Source organism: Antrostomus carolinensis, unplaced genomic scaffold, assembly GCF_000700745.2.
Source record: "Antrostomus carolinensis isolate BGI_N321 unplaced genomic scaffold, ASM70074v2 scaffold19044, whole genome shotgun sequence".
Taxonomy (NCBI): Eukaryota; Metazoa; Chordata; class Aves; order Caprimulgiformes; family Caprimulgidae; genus Antrostomus; species Antrostomus carolinensis.
The window spans coordinates 3,304-22,583 of NW_010313025.1; the positions used below are offsets into that span (position 1 = coordinate 3,304).

Here is a 19,280-nt window from a genome sequence, read left to right on the forward strand (position 1 = left end):
AGATCCGGCAGCGTGGGAGGGCAAGTGGGCAAAATAAAAACTGGCCACGCAGGGATGAGCTGAAGTTTTCAGCCAAGCTGTGTTAAGTGTCAGGAGAGCACGCACGACAAAGGGTTGTTCAGCATGGTCAGAAGTCACACTACCAACAAGATGACCAGGGGCAAAGCGAGGAGCTGCAGACTGAGGGGTCCACGGAGGCTTGGAGGGAACAGCATCACCTCAGCACGCTCGGGGCTGCCTGGACTCTCCCACGAAGTCAAAGGTTTACAGCAACAATACACACGATCTATATTTAACATCACGAATTGGCAGAGGCGGCACTGCATTTCTCTCATGTTTACCTTTGACTGATATGTGACTTTCTGTGACTTTCCTGCACTTACAACTCTGGAGCATGATACGTTCTCCATAGCACGTAATAAACGTTTGCTGCGGACCCAGTTTAAGCTCCATCTCAACCCAACATTCCTCCAGTATCATTCCGAGGAGAGGCTGCTCCAGCACCTGCCTTCTGTTGAGAGACACCACAAACACACACAGAAAACCACCCCGCTCGTAGCACCCTTTGCCCCTCACAGATAAGATTAAATACTTGGCACTGAGGTTTGCTCAGTAAGCTTGATAGAAACTATGCTTGTGGGAAAAGGCGTGGGGATGAGAACAGATAAATCTGTTCATATTAGCAGACATTTATTTTTGTCCTTGTTTGTGCTTGCACCGATTTATTAAATAAGTGACAACAGCAACTGGGTCAATTAGTAGAGGAAATGGTGGTACAAAACAAGCAACAGCCACAAAAAAAAGTCCTTTTTAGGAACTGTGGAGAACATTTCCCATGTCCATCTACCTGGACACCTTTATTTTATCCCACCCCCTGTGTTTCATTCTCTTTTCTCCTTGCTCCATCACACAGACCTGCAGCCTTTTGGCTGCTTTTCTATACAAACCATCGGACCCAAACTCAAACCACCCAAACTCAAACAAGCACTTAAGCAGATGCTTAAGGACATCCTCAAGTGCCATTAATATTTAATAATGCTTAAGTGCAGGACTTGAGCATACATAGAGCCTCTGTTGAATCAGCGCCAGCACATTTTATAGGACAGGTTCCTGACTGTGTGTCTATAAAAAAAGTTATCAACAAAGTATTTTGGTGCTGTACATCGGCGCTGCAGAAGGGAAGACCCCAGCACAGCCAGCATCCCTGGTCAGCTCTTTTAAAAAGCAATAAAGAAGGCAAAGGCAACTCATTTGACACTGCCTTATCTTTACAGTATTTATCTTGGAAACTGATAGTCTTAATGATTACACAACTGTTACTGAATGAGAACTTGCAGAATTATTTGCAGCTCGTAGCCGTAACCCGGGTTAACTGACCTCTGCCCATCTATAGATCCTACATTGCATAAGAGTTTTACTTCAAGTTGCTACCGTAACTCTGGAGTGCGGATGGAAATTTCCAAGAGCTCTTAATACAGACTTACCGTTGTCTGTTGGGAAACAAGGACAGATTTGGGTCAGTTCTGCACACACAGAGGAGACCGGTTTTTGAGAAGGGAAAATAACCCCAAGGATGAAGCCACACTTAGTCCTTAATTCTGGTATTTAACATTAAAATCCACCAGGCTCTCAAGGAAGGGACAGATGCTCCTAGTCCCATGTGGCATATGCACAGGCACATCTTCCCTGTAATTACCTGACACTGGGCTCCCTACAACTATCCTGTAAGATCAACTACCCCGGAGCATTTTCATCCTCAATAACCCCATTTCCCTGCGCCGCAGCAGCACAGAGACCTGAAAAATCTTGTTAAGCACAAAATAAGGAACTGGTAACTCTGCAGAGAAGCTTGAAATGCTGTGTGCTAAGCTAACAACGGCTTTTCATTCAGCTCCTAGAGCTGGATAATCCCTGTAAGGAACTAAATAACTTAATTTTCTAGAAAAGGACTTCTTTTATCCATCTTTCAAGAGTCAGTAGGCAACGCTCAGGCACAGGTCACTTGGCTGGAAGACTAGCACAGAATAATCGCCTAAACTGCGGCTGAGGCTGGGACAGAGCACGGATCAACACCCCGGACTCTGCATGGAGCAGATACGAGGATTTACTTGTTACCTGTCAGGAACAATTTGTGACAGGCATCTCAAAGGCAGGCAAGGACCACGTGCTCCGACTCCCTCGCTTTGCCATGGCAACTGGACTCAGCATCCTCATTGTGCAAATGCTTCACAACCACAGACGCAGGGAGAAGCAAAGAGGATTAATGGCATCTTGCTTCAAGAACAAGTGTGAGCAGATGCAATTCGTCTGGCTGCCCCTTCCTGCTCCCCACGTTCCCTGGCAGAGCAAAAAAAAGGACCCTCACCCCCCGGGCAGCCCGGACCGGGGGCTGCCAGGTCAGTCTCCTTTCAAAGCCCCATGCAGAGCCACAGCCAGTCTGGCTGTCACCCTCACTGGAGGTCCCATGTCACCCACCCTCTCCAATACACAGCACACAGGAGGGACAGCCCGACTGCCCACCCTGCAGCTGAAACAGAGCAGCAGGACAGGGGGGAGATCAGCTTTTCAGGTGCTCCACAACCCATCAGCAACAGAGCTGGGAACAACACCCCAGGCTCCTCGCCATAGACTGGCAGGATAACTTTTCCTACCAAATCTCCTGCTGTTACTACATTTACAGACACAGAAACCATGTTCAGTAGGAAAGAGGAAACTAGTTCAAGTACTTTTAAGTGATCTTCAATGAAATGACACAAGTGTGGCTCTGACACGGAGATCAGAGTTAAATTCAGGGCTGATATGAGATATCCCAGTGGCAAAGATGACGGTGAAGTGCCCTTATCTAGTGACAGGTACCAGCCAGGTCCAGGCAAAATCTTTCAAGCCTCAGGGGAAGGTGCCAGCGGGGCAGGAGGATGCAAAGGGAACGATGGAGCTCCTGCAGCAGAGCTGGGGCCAGCAGGCTGACTCTCAACTTGCAGTTCACTCAAGCTTAAAAGATTTCTTTTTTCCCCCCTTTAAAGAAACCATTTGCAGGGATGAATCCTGTTGTACTGGCAGTACCAATAACCCAAGGAAAAGGCTGGGCTAGGAGCAGAGGCAGGATTCACTGTGCAGCTCGTGGGACCCACTGCTGACAAGTAGAGTTGCACAAACCCCAGCAAGCAGCAGCAGAAGGCAAAGGCCACCTCTCCTGGCTAGAAAACATTACTCAGACCTTTCCAGTTACTTTCCAGCAAAGTCGTGTTGTTTCAGCAGAACCAGGCACTCTCCAAACCCAAATATTCCCTGAAGAGAGGTGAAAGATTGATTTAATTTAGTTCACATAATCATGAGAGCCAGACTGCCCACACCCGTCCTTCCCCCACCAGCTCCCGAGGTATCACAAATTCCTTTGATCCTCTTGCAACCCTGAAGCACAAGGTGACCTACTTTCTTCACCGCTGCTGGCAACCGAGCTAGAAGGGACTCTTGCAGAGTTCTTGCAGGAATGATTTCCCAGCTCCTAGCTGGATGCTGAGCTGTTTAGCTGAACAGCAGCACCAAGATGGGAAGTCAGACTCATCTAGATGAAGATGGAGAAGGGCACCATCGTGCCTTTCATCCCTCAGCACCAGCTCTGCTCCCATGCTGCGTTCTTCAGTGCTTCCCTCAGATGAACAAATTCTACAACAGCCTAAAATAGAAATTGATGAGGAGAAATTCCACCAATATCTGCCTCATGCTAGCAGAGACATCATTTCCAAACACAGAGAGGATTAAACTCTGACAAATAAGAAGATGAGAGACTGGCAGAGCACAGGACCGTCTCCTGCAGTGAGCTGCAGTCAAAGCCGCTTTATATGGAAAATGCAACAGCTCAGTGGTTGCATCCGAGATGTCGACCAGTTCAAAGGGAACAGATTTGTTTGTTCCAGAGCAGGTAAGACCTCAGCTTGGCTCCCACTCAAAGATACAAGAGGCTCAAGGAGTATGCTCTCAAAGGGAACCTTGCCAAAATTAAATTGATAGTAGAGATGGGGCTTTTATGCTATTATGTATTCGTTCATTTTATTCAAAAGAAATCAGCAGGATGGTCTTGTTGCCACAGAGCAAGCACCAGTCACTGCACAAGAAGACTCCTGTAGTGCAGAGGGTGTTAGAGGGCTTTCAGTTCGTTGGTGGGGTTTTTGTCTGCTTTTAATCCCTGATTCTTACTAACAGAGACATTAACTGTCAGGTAACCTGTCAAACACAGCTATGAGCAGATCTGTGACACTACACATTGCCTCGCTTCCCCCATCTTCATATTTCAGCATCTTTGACTCAGCTATTTCAGATACTTTTTTGCACGTTAATTCAAATCAAGAGGTTTTTCAGGATAGATACCATCTCTCACCAGGTGCTTGTTCAGCACCCAACACCAGTAATGCAAATGCCAGCAAGTCAGATCAGAGCTGTTTGTAGATGGAGATCAAGGGGCAGAACATCAAAGAGTACTGCAGGCAGAGCCAGGTATCTGGTGAAAGCCGTACTGAGAGTTTAGTCAGGTGTTAGTGAGTTCCTGCTCCATAAACCACAAGGAGGAAAACTGCATCTATATGAATACACAAGAAAGTAGGAACTAGCTTTTATATACACCAGAATAAGAATTTTGAGAGGTCATCAGGGAGATTCAAGGACAGTTAGGTATGCGATGAGGCTGGAAGGGAGGTGAGATGAGACTCCTGGCAGCTGGAGAGCGATGGCACAGCAGTCACCACAACCAAATCCCTCGCCAGCCATCCGTAGGGACGCGGCTTTAACGTGGCTTGTCTCCAAAAGATGGAACCGCCTCTACAATAGGGTAATGCACACAGTGAGGACAGAGCGTGTACAAGTCTGCTCCCAAACGACACTGATGCTGCTGATTCAATCAAAACATCAAATTCCATTATCTCAGTTCTCCTGAAGCAAAGTGAATCTCAAATACAGCACCAGCTGGTAGAACCACAGGTCCCAGATCAACCGTGCTCCCCTAGTGCTACAGTCCACTCTGAATGTGAAAGCAGCAAACCATTTACTGCTGTCCAACTCAGGAGCAGTTCCTGTTTCTTCAAAATGGAAACAAACCAATAAAGTGCCCAACCTCTAGTCATGCTTTCATACCATCACGTCTTCCATCTAGCAAATGAGTTTGTCAGACAGGGCACACACCCCACAGGAGCAAAGCTCTCAGGTGAGTCAGAGCACCAGTGGGTGAGAGGCCCCTGTATGCTACATGCTCATTAAAAGCATGAAAAGCAACTTAATGATCCACAGTATGATCCAAGATGCAGTACTGATGAAGTCCAAAAAAACCATTTGAAGATAGCAGCATCCAAATCAAAGAATTACCAGGATTCAGACTTGGGAAATAGCCTTTGGGGAAAGAAAAAGGACTGGGTGGGGGCAAAGGGGCATGAAAGTGACAATCCCAACCCCAATGCACAGCTGTACTAGAGCAGCTCTTTTAGAAAGTTGTTTCATTTCTCCTCAAATGTATAACAACAAAGGAAAAAAAACAAACAAACCAAACCTCAAACAAACCAAAACCTAACAAAAACCAACAAGAACCCAGTCCAAACTGTCTGTTCCTGAAGAGATCACACGTTAAAAGCCATCACAATTTCAGACAGCTCAAGGTCTGGACTAGCAAGAAGTTAAAAAGATCAGGGCTAAGCATAATTTCAGAGTAACCATGCCTTAGATATCAATAGCCAAGCTTCTGGGCAGCTTGTTAGCAGAACTGAGAAGTAAACTTTTACTAGACTGTGGCTCAGTCAGCAGAATCAGACCCACCTTTCCACCAAAAGGTAGGCTGGTTTCATGGACAGCACAGCCATGATAAAAACCTGCTGTTCCAACTGACAGCAACTAACAGCAAAAGAGGAGAAAAAAAATGCTGCGAATATAAAACAGACTGACTGAGATTCTTGAGTTCTTTTACCTTTTCTCAGGCCCCTGTGCCTGCCCAGGTAGAGACCCAGGATATTCTGTCAGTGTCACATAAAGCCCTTTCAGTTGTCAGGCTCTGCCTCCTAAACAAAACCAGGACTGTTCAGGGGGAGGACAAAAGTATGTTTCCATAGGGAACCTCGCCAGTTTTTATGCCCTGAATAGGGACTGCAGAGAGAAATTTGCACTGGCTGTTTCAAATGAAGTTTTATCCACCTGATTTTGCCCTTGTGACTCTTGTCTTCTGGCAGTTCTAAGAGTTGACTTACTCAAACCAAAGGTTCCAGATCTTTAGAGGTGAGTTTCTTGTGCTGACCTTCTGAAGGGGCTGACACCAAGAAAAAGTTGCAGAGTGATATTCCTCTTCATGCCAGCTGAGTATCTACTCTTTACACAGGTTAACTCAGGAGAAACTGTACACTGAAGATGGGCAAGAAGGCACAATGCTTTTATCTTCTTCCAGGTCTCTAGCATAAATGCTATGTTTAGCTAGGCAGTTAAGTTTGGAGGTCTAACTAAGACAGATTCATAGTGAATTTAGCTCCTCAGGTTCACATGAGGGCAAGACAGAGCAATTGCACTGTGGGAGTGAAAAACATTTTAAAAATCTAAGTAACAGCATGAAACTAGAAGGCAAACCCCAAAGCAGTGGGCCATTAAACACGGCAGCTACCTGCCCCAGCTTCCCAAGAAGCAGAAAGGCTCATCAGTGAGTCTGCTTCCCAATCCAGACAGCAGGCAACTGCCGTGGAAAACCACTCAGCAGCAAACCCCACAGACTCTGGTTACAGCTGCGATGCTCGAGAAGGAACTGGGATGGTAAGGTGGAAAAATGAGACATCCTTCTGGTCTCCTGCATCTGCAGAGAGAAAGGGTCACACTAACACAGACTCAGCCTCTTACTAGCAAGGGGGTAGAGACAAGCCCAAACACCTCAAACACGCAGGCGCGGGCACACCATCGATACCGTTATCTAGGAAGCAGTGGTTATAAGCTCCTTTGGGAATTGCAGAGTCCATCCTCCCCTCTGGGGGCAGAGAGCTACGGGAACACTTTGCAAAAATCGAGTAAAGCATTAACCAAATACAGTACTTCTGTGCTTGTCTTTAAAAAATCAGCTTGACACAAACATAACAGCAGGTGACCTGCAGCTACCAGTGACCCAGACTGGGGACAGAGAGGAGGGCAGTGAAGGGAAGGCCATTTCTTTTCACTACTGTTCCTCTGAAATTATGACTGTCACTTCTAAGAACTATTTATGTTTTCTGGTACCTCAGTAATCTCCTTCCCTACATGTCCAGTCCAAGCCCATGTCAGCTATTTCCAAAGGCAGGTATTCTGACACTACAGAAAGCCACATACAGTATGAAAATGGTTCCTTCTGCTTGCAACTGCTTTAAAAAAAAAATACTCTTGGTGAGGCATTTCTGGTGAGAAAAGAAAAATGTCATCACTAAACCAGATATAAATAGGAAATTTCTAATGAGTAAGACACTAGTCAAATTATAAATACTGAACATTTATTATTTTTCTCGTAGGAAGGTTGCAGGATTCAATTTCAAACAACAGGGCAAGGTCTTTTGTTGCTGTTGGGATTTTGTTTGTTTATTTTAAGGGGAAACAAAGAACAATAAGAAACTGGTGTAAATATACTACCAGAAGCAGTGCAAATTTAGATTAATTTCCTTTCTTACCTTCACCATCCCAGTGCTGAACTGCCAAGCTAAGCCCTTCCCAGTCAAATAAAGCCTACTATAACACCATCCAGCTTCTTGTGCATCACTGAACAAGAATCCTGGCATTCCTCCTTCTTTCACCCTTCCCCTGCAAGAACATGCCTGGTACAGTGACAGCCTGGTAGCAACAGTAAAGCCTGGAGAAAGCCAACATGGTGACACTTCATAAAAATTAAACCTGAACAGTATGAAAATTAACAAAATTGAACCTTCATGATCAGCCGTGCACAGTGCAGATATATCCAATAACACAGCTCACCAGCATTGTTTTTCCAGCTTCCTGTCACAAATACATTTCACACATCCACAGAGAGACAACAGAGGAGAATCACAGAATCCAAGAACACTTTACTTTCAGTTTTAAACTAAGGAAGGCAAGCTTTTAAACAGGAATTACTGGCATCTTGTATGAAAGTCTGTCATTATGTGTCTGGGAATGGGAGGCTGAGTCTTGCCTCATACCAACTGCTCACCACGGGCAAAAAAAAATTCATTAAAACTACCAAAAGCCAACGGGACCATCAACACCGGCAGCACCCGCCGCTTCCCGTACTGGTGCCGCTTACACAGGTGCGCAGACTGGAGCTGGCACATGCAAAGTCCCACTGTTTCTGTGATCTTGTCTCAAGTCGAAGGCAGTCGCTGTGGTTTCTGGCTCCACGGCTTTGCTCCAGCAAATACATTAGAATGTGATGTTTGCAAGACCTGTTTGAAAAGAAAGAGGGGTGAGGGGAGAAACAAGTGTTTATTCTCATACTGCCTGTACTTCACTATCATCAGGACAGTTAGACACAGTAAGAAGGATGCTTTGAGAATACTTTTTTTTTTTTAACTTAAATGTAAATGATTTGGTGGGAGGTAAAGAAATCAGAAAACAAGTCAATCTGTACTTTTTTAACCCTTTTTTGATTGTGATGCAGCAATTAATTTGAATAAGCCAATCTGAAGGAGTACTGAAGTTATTCATGGCAGAAGAAACAACACAGAGGCTGCTGATGAACTAAGTCTGCCCATGACATTAAAGAGAGAAAGCTGAGGAAAGTAAATTCACTCTTTTTCAAAGAAATACCAGTCTAGGAGAGACAGAATTTTTAAAACAAAAGGAACATTTAAAAGTGTTAACTTCAGAGGGAATTTTCTCCCCCAGGAGAAAGGAGCATGGAAAACTGAAGTCTCAGATGGGTGTAAATGGGGACAGTGCAGAAGAAGGCTTAGGCTAAGTAATACAAAGTTATTTTTATGTTGTCAGAACACTGTGATTTCATATACCATGTGCCCATATGGTATTTTACATGCATAGGATTTGTAAACCTTTCAATTAGCACTGATAGTATAAAGCAAGCAGTTATTTAAAGTAACCCATACGGCATCTTTTGGTGTAAAAATTCTAACTCCCCTGTGCTGGACAGGCTTCCTGTGGGGCAATTCAGATGCCTATACAAACCCTCAAAAACCTGTGGAGAAACAGTCAGGAGACACCACCTAGGAGGTGTTCACAGCCCCAACAACGACAGGGAAGCAGACCCCACTCCTGTGACAGGACACTTCTATCATACATCTGGTGTGTATCATCCCAGACTTCCCACGTAAGATTTCAATGTGAAGGGATCACCTCCTAGACACTGGAGAACATTACCCAGATTACTGCTGTCCTTTGAAGCCCAGCAGATGCAGTAGTGCTGCATTAGTTGTTCAAACAGTTCCTTTTCGTCTAGGAATTCAAGTCCTTCTATTCTGTAGGAATAAAAGAAAAATTGTGATTCAAACTGGAGTCCCAGTACAGTTTTTAATACACTCTTCCTCACTCCACAGGAGTGAAAACTACGGCCAATCACGCAGTTACTTTTCTAGTAAATTAATAGAGGTATCTGTCCACAATGAAGACACCCCCACTACTCCTAGCCCTTGTTGTCACTGTATGTCACAAGACATTTTCAACCTCTCATCCCTGCAATTTCATGTTCCAGGACTAATCTGTGCAACCTCTCCCAAATACCAGTATTTCTCTTCTAACCCCTTTTACTGCATGTATCTGGTCTTGCTGGATTTAAACAGACACACTAGTACAGCCTAATGGAAGGAGATTTATCTTTATCAAAGGATTACAGCAAACTGTTGAAGATAAGTTTTCTCCAGACGATCCCAACAAGTCCATTATGATGTCTTGGTAGAGTGATGGGTACTCCAGGGCAGCTTCCAACAACTCTCCCACATGAGCTTATGATGAAGCACAAAACAAATGGTACATATAAGATCTGAGACTTTTTTTTTTCCTAGAACAGTTCCTACCTAGGATTCTTAAAAAAAGATCTTTTAATGTCTTCCACCAAACAAATGGGAGAACTTCTCCCAAGCTGTGCTTGCTTTAAAAAGTTTAACCTGGCACATTCCTCTCTCTCACTCTAAATTACTTGAATATCAGAGTGTTTATTTTCCATGCTAAGCATTTGGAAAGTCTGCTACAGAGGATCAAAAGAGGCTGAGGAGCAAAAGTTCCTAAATACACTCACAGATGTGTAAGTGCTGCAGAAGAACACTTTTGTAAAGGTTTTTATAAATAGACAGCATTATTTGCCTCGTTAATACTGAAGGACAGAGTTTACGTAACCTATTTCCTGGCATTTGGAACAAGTGGAAGGAGCTGAAGAGATCTAAGGTAGTCAAAAATGCTGCAAAAAAAAATACAAGCTATGTCTCTCCACAAGTGCCATATGGTACAATCACACAGTCATCGTTCCTATTTAAACAACCTCTGATTTTCAGTCTCACCTGTTCAATCCCATGGTTTGAGAAATCCCCATATGTGAGTACTCATTTTGACCAAGGAAACTTGTTCAGCTAATTCAAACTATAGTTAATGAATGACTCACAGCAATTCACACTTCATATTATATACCCAAGAAGTTACTCATTAAAAAAGAGTTTTCCCCTTTTTACCTTTTATTTAATTCAAAAAAAGTTAACAAAATTCATGCAGATTACTGACTGTTATAACAGCCTTTAGTTATACCCACTATGTACCAAGCTCTAGCTATAGACCTAACAGTCTAGCTCATGAACGTGATATGAAGGGAAGATGCATCCATGTGCTGAGAGATGTCACAGGGCGCTGCTGGACACACCTCTCCCTCTCTCTCACTCTTTGCCTGCATAGCACAATAGGTCATAGCACCAAATTACTGCCCTGCCTTGGCTCACTACCTAATTATGCTGCCAAAGAAAAAGGGAGGCAAGAACAGGACTGGCCATTTTCCACCTACTTGTAGTAAAAAAGCAAATGGATGGGTAATCTTACCTAGGCCTACAAGACTGGAGCAACACCTGCATGTCACCTCTCTTGGGGACAGGAAAAGTGGCTGCCTTTTTATTTTACGTAGTATTTTAGGACTCTGCTCCACCCATCTGGTGTTGTGGAGGCTGGATGTTCACAAGAAACATCTTAGGTACTGTAAAAACCTCAACACAGCATTTATGTAGCATCTTTTATTCTGCAAATTTCTGTCATGAGGTGCTTTATATTACACCCAAATAAGTTATTACCACTGCCAGTCTATTTTTGGCAGCAATAACCTTCTGGATCATTAATGTTGCTCCAGGCATTATCCTTAAGGCTCTGCAGAGCTTCAGACTCAGACACATTCTGTCAGCCTAGCTAGCATCTGCACACAGCCTCCTCTCTGTTATACTAGGGGATCCCATACTACACACTGACATGAACTACCTTGGAAATGGCATCTGAAGATGACTTTTGGCCGCAAGCAAGCTCTCAGTAATACCTTTTGACATCAGCCTGTGGCAAAAAGCTGTACACTTTCATCATATCAATGGCACGTGCAGTTTCCCAGCCATTTAACAGCAATCGTTCCCTCTGCAAAATAAACAAGCAGCACAGTTTTCAGAGGACTCGAGGAAAAATATGAGAGAACAGTTTTTCCCCCTAAGGATTTTGTAGGCCATCTGCTTGACCTGTTCTTTGAAGAGCTCTTATACTCTTTCCTAAGCATCTGCTGCTAACCTCCGTGCAGAGAGGACCATGGGCTACATGGACAGGAGATGGTTTCAGTAGGTAGCAGCTGTCCCACCTAAAACCTGCTTTGGTCACTGCTCTGAGCCTCACAGCACACACACAGAGGCAGAACTTGCAGACAGATTAATTAAGTTTGATATCAAACACAGCTGGAGCTCTGTGCCCCTTTTACCTGAGAGTCTAAGGATCTGCAGACTTCCACTCCAGCCAGGTTACACTGTCGTCTCTGCAAGTTCTCAATCATGATCTGTCCAAACCGATCCATCATATTCACCTCAGGTAGAGAATGAGACAAAAGTGTTCCCCCTTCCGAAAAGAACGTAATCGCAGTGAAAAGCAGTAACTTGGTTAAACTCTTCATTTGTCTATGTCATAAAATGTACAGGATAACATTAAAGTAAGTTTCCCATAGACACCACGTCTCATTTCCCACTGCCACAACCTCAGGTTCACAAGCTGGGTGCCAGTTTTACGGTGACAATGCTACTGCCTTACAAACACGGGGACTCTGTGCTGGGCACCGAAAACTGACTCTGCTCTCAGTTGTCAGCAGCTCGGTTCAGCTCTCTGGCAGTGATTTACAGCTTGGAAGATCCTGTTACTAATTCCTGGAGCCACCTAGTTCCCCCGAGGCAGCATTTTACTTCCATACAGAGAAGCTGTGTTCATGCTGATGTGATTTTTGCTCCACTTTGCCAGAGAACAGAGAGGTAATTATATAATGTTATACACTCATATTCAACATTCAGCATCACTTCTTTTTCCTCTGTTTTATCTAAACCAATATTCTACGGTTTTCTCTATATATGGATTAAGTCTCAGTTATTTTGCTTCAACACAGTTCAGAAATTGTCTCTCTGAATAGCTGTATGGTCTTTACAATGAGCTAACAGATCTATAAAATAAAAAACATGACGAAAGAAATTCAGCAGAAACTGTTGTCTGTACAAAAGGATATGGCCCTCTCTTTACAAGCAGAACTCCCACTTTGGAGAGCAATTTTTATGACAATAATACAGGTCTAAAAGTTACATTTTTGTTTTACCTGCTCATAGTTTATAAACATTGCCACTGGAAAAGTGCTTGCTGCCCACTTTAGAAGACTTGCAGATTGCTGCGGTGTCATGTAAACCAGCACACACTCCGCTACTAGAAGTGTTGGCAACCTTTAAAACAAAAAAGAGACCTATTTCTAGCAAAAGAAGAAGAATAAAGAATTATTATCAAGCAATTAATTTCACGTCCCCAGAAATTCTTAAAAGACCTCCACTTTTTATGAACTAGGCATTTAAGACTGAATGAAATCACTTCATCAACCTGATAGCATGAACCGAAATTCATTTTGCACAAGAGCTGCACCCTACATACACAATCCACACTCTTTTAGAGATCAGTAAAATTAGGAATAAAATACAAATTGAAAAGAATTTTCTCTTTAAAAAAAAAAAAGTGTAAGAATTTTAATTAGCCAAATTTGTTCAATATCGGTAAAACAAGCTTCGCATATTACCAGCTAACAACATCTACAGTTTGCATGTAGCCTGTTCCCCCTCCATCCGCAAAAAAACCCCAAAATAGACATCTACACAAGTAAATTGCCTCAGAATTACGGAGTTTTCTTTTAATTGCTAGAATGAAAAAGAAAAAGAAAAGTCACTAGAAGTAGGAGAAATTCCACGAGGAGCAGCAGTGTAGGCAAGCAAGGCGAGATTTCAGAAGATGGAAGTGTAAAGATTTAAATGGCAATTTGATGCATTCTGCTTACCCATATGCTCTCTCCCACCCAGCCAGATAGCCGCTATTTATATATCTTAAATTTGAAAGGTATGTCCATCATCCACTCGAAAAACTTAAATCCTGTCCGCTCCAGAAGCCTAACGCCTGAACAATGAAATCCCAGATATTGGCTCCCGGAGTTAAGTTCTCCAAGGACTTCACGGCAATCACTTTACCAAAAGGTCCAGGGAGCAACAGGGGTTTTAAGTGGAGGCAGTAGAAAATAATTACAAAGATAAAACTCTGAAATAATTTAACACTGACAGAATTACTCTTTATTTTATCAGCTAAGCTCCCAGAAATCCTGACTCATCCAGCCATTAGGATAGGGGTGGCAGATGTTCACTGATCGTGGTACTGCCCATCACTCAGCATTAAAACTAAATGCAACTGAACCAACTCTTAAAAAAAAAAAAACAAAACAAGGCAATTTATGATATGTTGATAAATCTCTAGTTTAGAAATTCCCTTTGAATAACTTATGATTCTATTAACTAAATTTCAACCAAATTCAAGCAAGGTGTAACCCTTTTAGAAATCTCTAAAAGGGTTAAATTAATGAAGTAAAACTCGTATGAACTCTGAGGCAGAAAATGGCAGCTGTGGGAACTCATCCCTCCAGGGCAAGGGATGGGGGGAAGCGGGAAGGAGTGAGAGCTGCCTGCCCTGCGAGGAGAGCTTGAACTTCTGCAAACGGATCATATACCTCAGAGAGAACCAGCCACCAGAAACACACTCACACAAAGCCAGGCTTCATTCCCCGCAGCGTTTTAAGAGCAAGAAGCAAATAGTTCTGTAATGTTTGATCTTCTCAGGAAGGACAAAAAGGCAGTTTGCAGAACAGACTACACATGGAACAACCTTGCTTCAGACTTGGAACTACCAAGCAGTCAGGGCAACGCCAGCCTGCTCGGCTCAGTGAGGCTGCATGAAGCGTGTGAACAATTCCTTCTGCTCAAAGGGCTCAGGAAAAGGTAACCATGGAAATAGCATAATGAGCACTGGATGCAGATGCTGTATGCCCAAGCCTGACTTTACTCTCACCAGTATGCTTCCACAAGCTCAAACAAAATAATAGGAATAATAATAAAAATAACCTTACTGTGTATCCAGGTTATGTTTCTTTAGCTTTTCCTCCAGATCCGATGAGAATCGGAGATCTGCTCCTACTATGGAATATCGACTGGACTCTAGGCTGTGAGAATCTGCAAGTTTAAAATTGTGAGAGACTAACAGTTACATAGGAGTGCTAAAATTCTAAATAAATAAATAAATACACGGGAACATACGTATTTGAAGTCAAAGTTTGATCTGTTATACCTAATAATTAACAGCAAACTCTTCTGTTTAAAACATTCACTTCCCTCACATCTGATGGCTGTGGTTTACAGACAGTGATACATCACCATCAGACTCTGCAACAAGTCTAATCTTTCACTCTGCAGCCACTCTAATGCAGATAGGTTATCCCATCCGTTACTATGGTTTCAAGGAATGCAGAGAGAAGAAAAATGTGAAGATTAAAGGCAGGGGTTGGTTTTTTGTTTGTGGAGTCTTTTTAGATGACCCAATGTATGTACATAAGGAATGACATTTAAAAAGTACATAAATTTCTGAAAAAAAAAACAAAACCAAAAAAACCCAAGTTAAGAGTAACAACATTCCAAATATTAACAACAGATACAGTTATATAAATTAACAATACATATAGCTATATAACATATATGGTATTAGACACAGATTTGGGGGCCTATATTATTAGGTATTATTATTTCTGTATGATCTATCCATGGTGTTTAAACGTAGAGTCAAATTAGAAAAGGTATTCTGAGAAACAAATATTCACTCCAGGACACCACAGGCAGCAAGCTCCTGTAAATGTTTTCCAACACGAAGGAGGAACTCGCACTAAAGACAAAAGAGACTTTGCCACACTAGCAAAGCTGTAAGGAAGCCAGCAGCACCACGAGCATCTCGCTATCAGTCCTTCTGACAACGAGCTGCAATCAATTCCACTAGGTGAGCCTGGTCCCTGCAGAAAGGGTTTCACCAGCGCAGCGTCAAACCCACCGCCAGATCTGCAGGGATGTATCAGATGGTTCTTTCGCGCTTTAGCTTTACTCGAGTGAAGTCATCAGGACAGAACAGCACATAATTTGCCCCTCTTACCATAGGAGTGTGACAGAGCAAGCAGTAAAATAAGCTAAACAGTGGGGAAAAAACCCCAGAGTGAGAGTTTCAAGTGGTCGTGTAACAGCCAGTCGGTACCAGTCTGCAGCAGCGAGCTCTGGCACAGCTCCTTTTGGGATCCTGCTGCAGACAGACAGACACTGCTCCTGAAGGATACAGGAGCAGATGTCAAGAGCCAGGTGAGGAGAGAAAGAAATGCCAAGTGGCTGAAGAGACAGGACAAAAGGGGGTTTCCATTTCAGGGGAGGAGAGGAAAAAAAAAAAGGCAATTTATGAAATTAAACAGTGCTTCAAACACTGTGGAAGATGTACCTCCGTTTAGTTTTCAAGTGACCAACTGTTTGAAAATGGCACTAGCAAGTGACTATTGCTCTCTTTCCAGCAAGATTTCTGAACAGATAGAGAAACCAGAACAGTTCATGCAGAGAATTACAGAGGGAAAAAAGAAAAAAAAAAAAAGAAAAAAAAGAAAAAAAGATTTGTGCAGCAAATGATTCAACATTTTGAGTCAAGGCTTTTTTCCATGTGCATGTTCTGTAATAGCTTTACTACTTCCCACACCCTTCTATTTAAGTTATTATATCAAGGCCATGATAATGGCATCACAAAAAGCCACACAAAAAACCCCACCAGACACAGGAATGTATTTCTATAGCGGTTGGTTTGCTGTCCAGAGATACAGCACAGCAAGCGTCAGCCACCACAATTAGTACAACCTTAACGCAATCTTCTTGTCCAGCTTCATGGACTTGGACATACCGGTATGTTAATCAGAACCAGAAATAAGTACAGACATTTTGAAGTGAGCCATTAACAGAAGCAGTACAGACACTTCAGAGGTGGAAGTCAATGTCTCTTGCTCACGCCGTGTTGATTCAAACATTTTTATCACTGAAGAATAAGAAAGAGCAAAACCTCTGAAACTTCAGGTGAGAAAACTGTCCTTCAAAATGGTTCATATTTCAGCAGCCAGAATGACAAACATTGGTTTTAATAACCCTATATAGGCGGGAACAAACCCCATAGAATTTCTGCTATGCCTTGAGGTGGTGGGACAGGGGATGACCACAGGAAGCAACCCGGGAGATCCCCAGTGCTGAGCTGTGCAGCCCAGCAGGCAGTTTTGGAGATGTAGGCTGTGGACAACTGAAAATAAACAGCCATACAGCCACAGCCTGGTTATTCGAAGGTAACTACTGGAAAAAAACAAACCAAACACCAAACTACAAGTTTCTTTAAGAGTGATTAGTTTCAATGGAAATATTCTTTAAACCTTAAAGCCAAGTATCCTAGCAAAACCAGGACAATGCCTTAACACAGGACTCTTCTTGCACCAGAAACTTTTAAAAGGCCAAGAAAGCTGATGTGGAATGGGTTGTCTCCCTCTCTTCAAAAGCCTTTTACTCCAAATGCAATCAATCACTTTATTTCCATTTCCAGTATCCAGGCTGCTTGGTTCTCCTTCTTTGGTCCATTCAAACAGAATGTACTTGTTCCTCCACACATTTTCCTGCCAACTTCCCTCGACTCTCCATTGATGGTTGTTGGCAAACACAACCACAGACCGTACTGAGGCAGAGCTGTGTGCACACTATACACAAGCTGATACAATTGCTAAAAGTTCTATATTTTAAACATATCTGAAAGCACCTCATTAAATATCTCCATAATTCACATATTTCAACATTTATGATCAATACTTTTACCTTGAAGGAAATCTTAGGGAAAAATATGAAATTTACACTAGTCAGTTTTAAAATGCCAAAAGAGAGGCAAAAGGGAAAAAAAAGGCAAGAGGAAAGAGTTGAAGCTAAGCATCTTCCAAACTTCCCTGTATGGTTTTCTGCTAGCTTCCACCTTTGGCCTATACATGGCATTACAAAACCCTTTTATATATAAAGTCAAAGGGATGAAGAGATCATATTTAACTAGGCAAACAACTTCAAGATTTTAAAATCAGACTGACAACTGCTCCAACACCTCACACTTAGATAGCAGCCACTGCCATTGCAAGGCCACGGCAGCTCACGATAGCTGGAATTGCCATTGTTCCCAGCCTGGAGGCTAGAAGTCAAAGTACAGCCATAAACACTCCAGAAAACAATGTACTGCTAGTTGATGGTCTAGCACCAATTTTACTTTATTGCAGAGTTTGATGATCTAAGTATGAAAATTTGAAAATATGCTGCCACCCTGACTGAGCAGCGTTAAATGTATTTTACAATCCCTGCCTATCTCCAGAGCAGCTGAGAAAGGAAAATAAAGTTTTAGCTTGGTAGCACAGTCACATGGTCTCCACTGACTTCTTCTTATGAACAAGAAGTTTATTTTTAGGTGTTAAAAAAACCCTACTTTTTTTTTTTTTCCTTACTGTAATCTCACTCTTCTGGAGGTGCCTGTCACCGTGACCTCCCCACAGAGGAGAGCCCTGCGCTCTCCATCGGGTCTCTGAGGCTCCAGAAGCGCTGCTGCCGTCCCTCCTGGCTGGAGACCACCACCCACGCTGCACTGACACACGAGTTGGTGGTGGTTTTCACATAAATACAGCCACCTTGCTGAGACTCAGGCCAGCTGCCCTCATACTGGCATAGCCAGCAACATTTGGCAGCTCAACCCCTTTAACATCCCACATTCCAAGCACTAATTCCCACTGAGAGGCCAGCACTTCACGTTGGTTTTTAGCAAAGTCGATTGATGTTCGGAGCTACCTTACAGTGCTCTCGTGGTGCTCACACTCAGCATATTCAGTTCTGTACAAAGTCTCTCTCTGGTACTTGTCTGAAATGAAGGTTTGAGAAATACCAGATTCAGATTTCATTTGAGAAATATAAGGGAGGGGAGAGGGAATGAGAGAAATAAAGTGACCCCCATCACTCCAGCCCAGCCCACCTCCCCAACACAGACTTCTCAGCCTCGGCGCACGCTCCTGTTACCCACACGTAATGCACAGAAAGTGTTTTGCTCCCATCACACCACATTGTGCACATTTTTCATGAATTTCAACAGAAGTAACAATACAAGTGGTTAGAATTTAGGCATCATTACAGTAACTGAATGGCAGCAGGAGTTGCTTCTAGTTGCCTTTTGACTTCACTGCAGTAACATTTTTCTTCACAGAAACAAATCGCCAGCAAGTAAACGCTCTGCTTTACGGTGGCCCTCAGGCACTTGCTACCTTAATCCCTCTGCTGAAGCAGCATTACAGAATCACAGGCACACAGAGCCCAGTGTGCTCAGAGTTTTCTTTTCTTACTCTCTCCTCAGATTAGTGAAACAATTTCCTGGAGGTTTTCCAAGAGACAGCATGCAGGATACTATTGACTCAAACTGATTTCACTGGGATTTTCATCCTAAGGTATCTTTGGCAGCCTTACTACCATCCATCCCATACAACCTATTCTGCCAGCTCACAGGCACGATACAGCACTGGCCTTGCTGAGGTTGTTAACTACAACATCAGAACAGGGTATGTGTCAAAACACAAAGAAATTCAGTTTGTCTTGCAAGTGCAGGATCATCCCCAACACAAGGTGTGCAAATCACCAAGACAGCGACACCCCTGACATCTGCACTGGGTCACAAGCACATTTAGAAAT

General features: G+C 43.2%; 1 protein-coding gene across 1 annotated transcript in view; it reads right to left on the bottom strand.

Moving 5' to 3' along the window:
* Window positions 1–7,760: 7,760 nt before the first annotated feature.
* Window positions 7,761–19,280, bottom strand: part of LCMT1 (leucine carboxyl methyltransferase 1) — a gene marked incomplete at its 5' end in the record, with an annotated part of 18,071 nt that continues 6,551 nt past the window's right edge. The window contains 6 exons of the mRNA XM_010167215.1: window positions 7,761–8,396; window positions 9,328–9,425; window positions 11,468–11,559; window positions 11,891–11,992; window positions 12,764–12,884; window positions 14,597–14,699. Of these exons, the coding sequence (XP_010165517.1) occupies window positions 8,374–8,396; window positions 9,328–9,425; window positions 11,468–11,559; window positions 11,891–11,992; window positions 12,764–12,884; window positions 14,597–14,699 (539 nt within the window). The remainder of the gene's footprint in view (window positions 8,397–9,327; window positions 9,426–11,467; window positions 11,560–11,890; window positions 11,993–12,763; window positions 12,885–14,596; window positions 14,700–19,280) is intronic.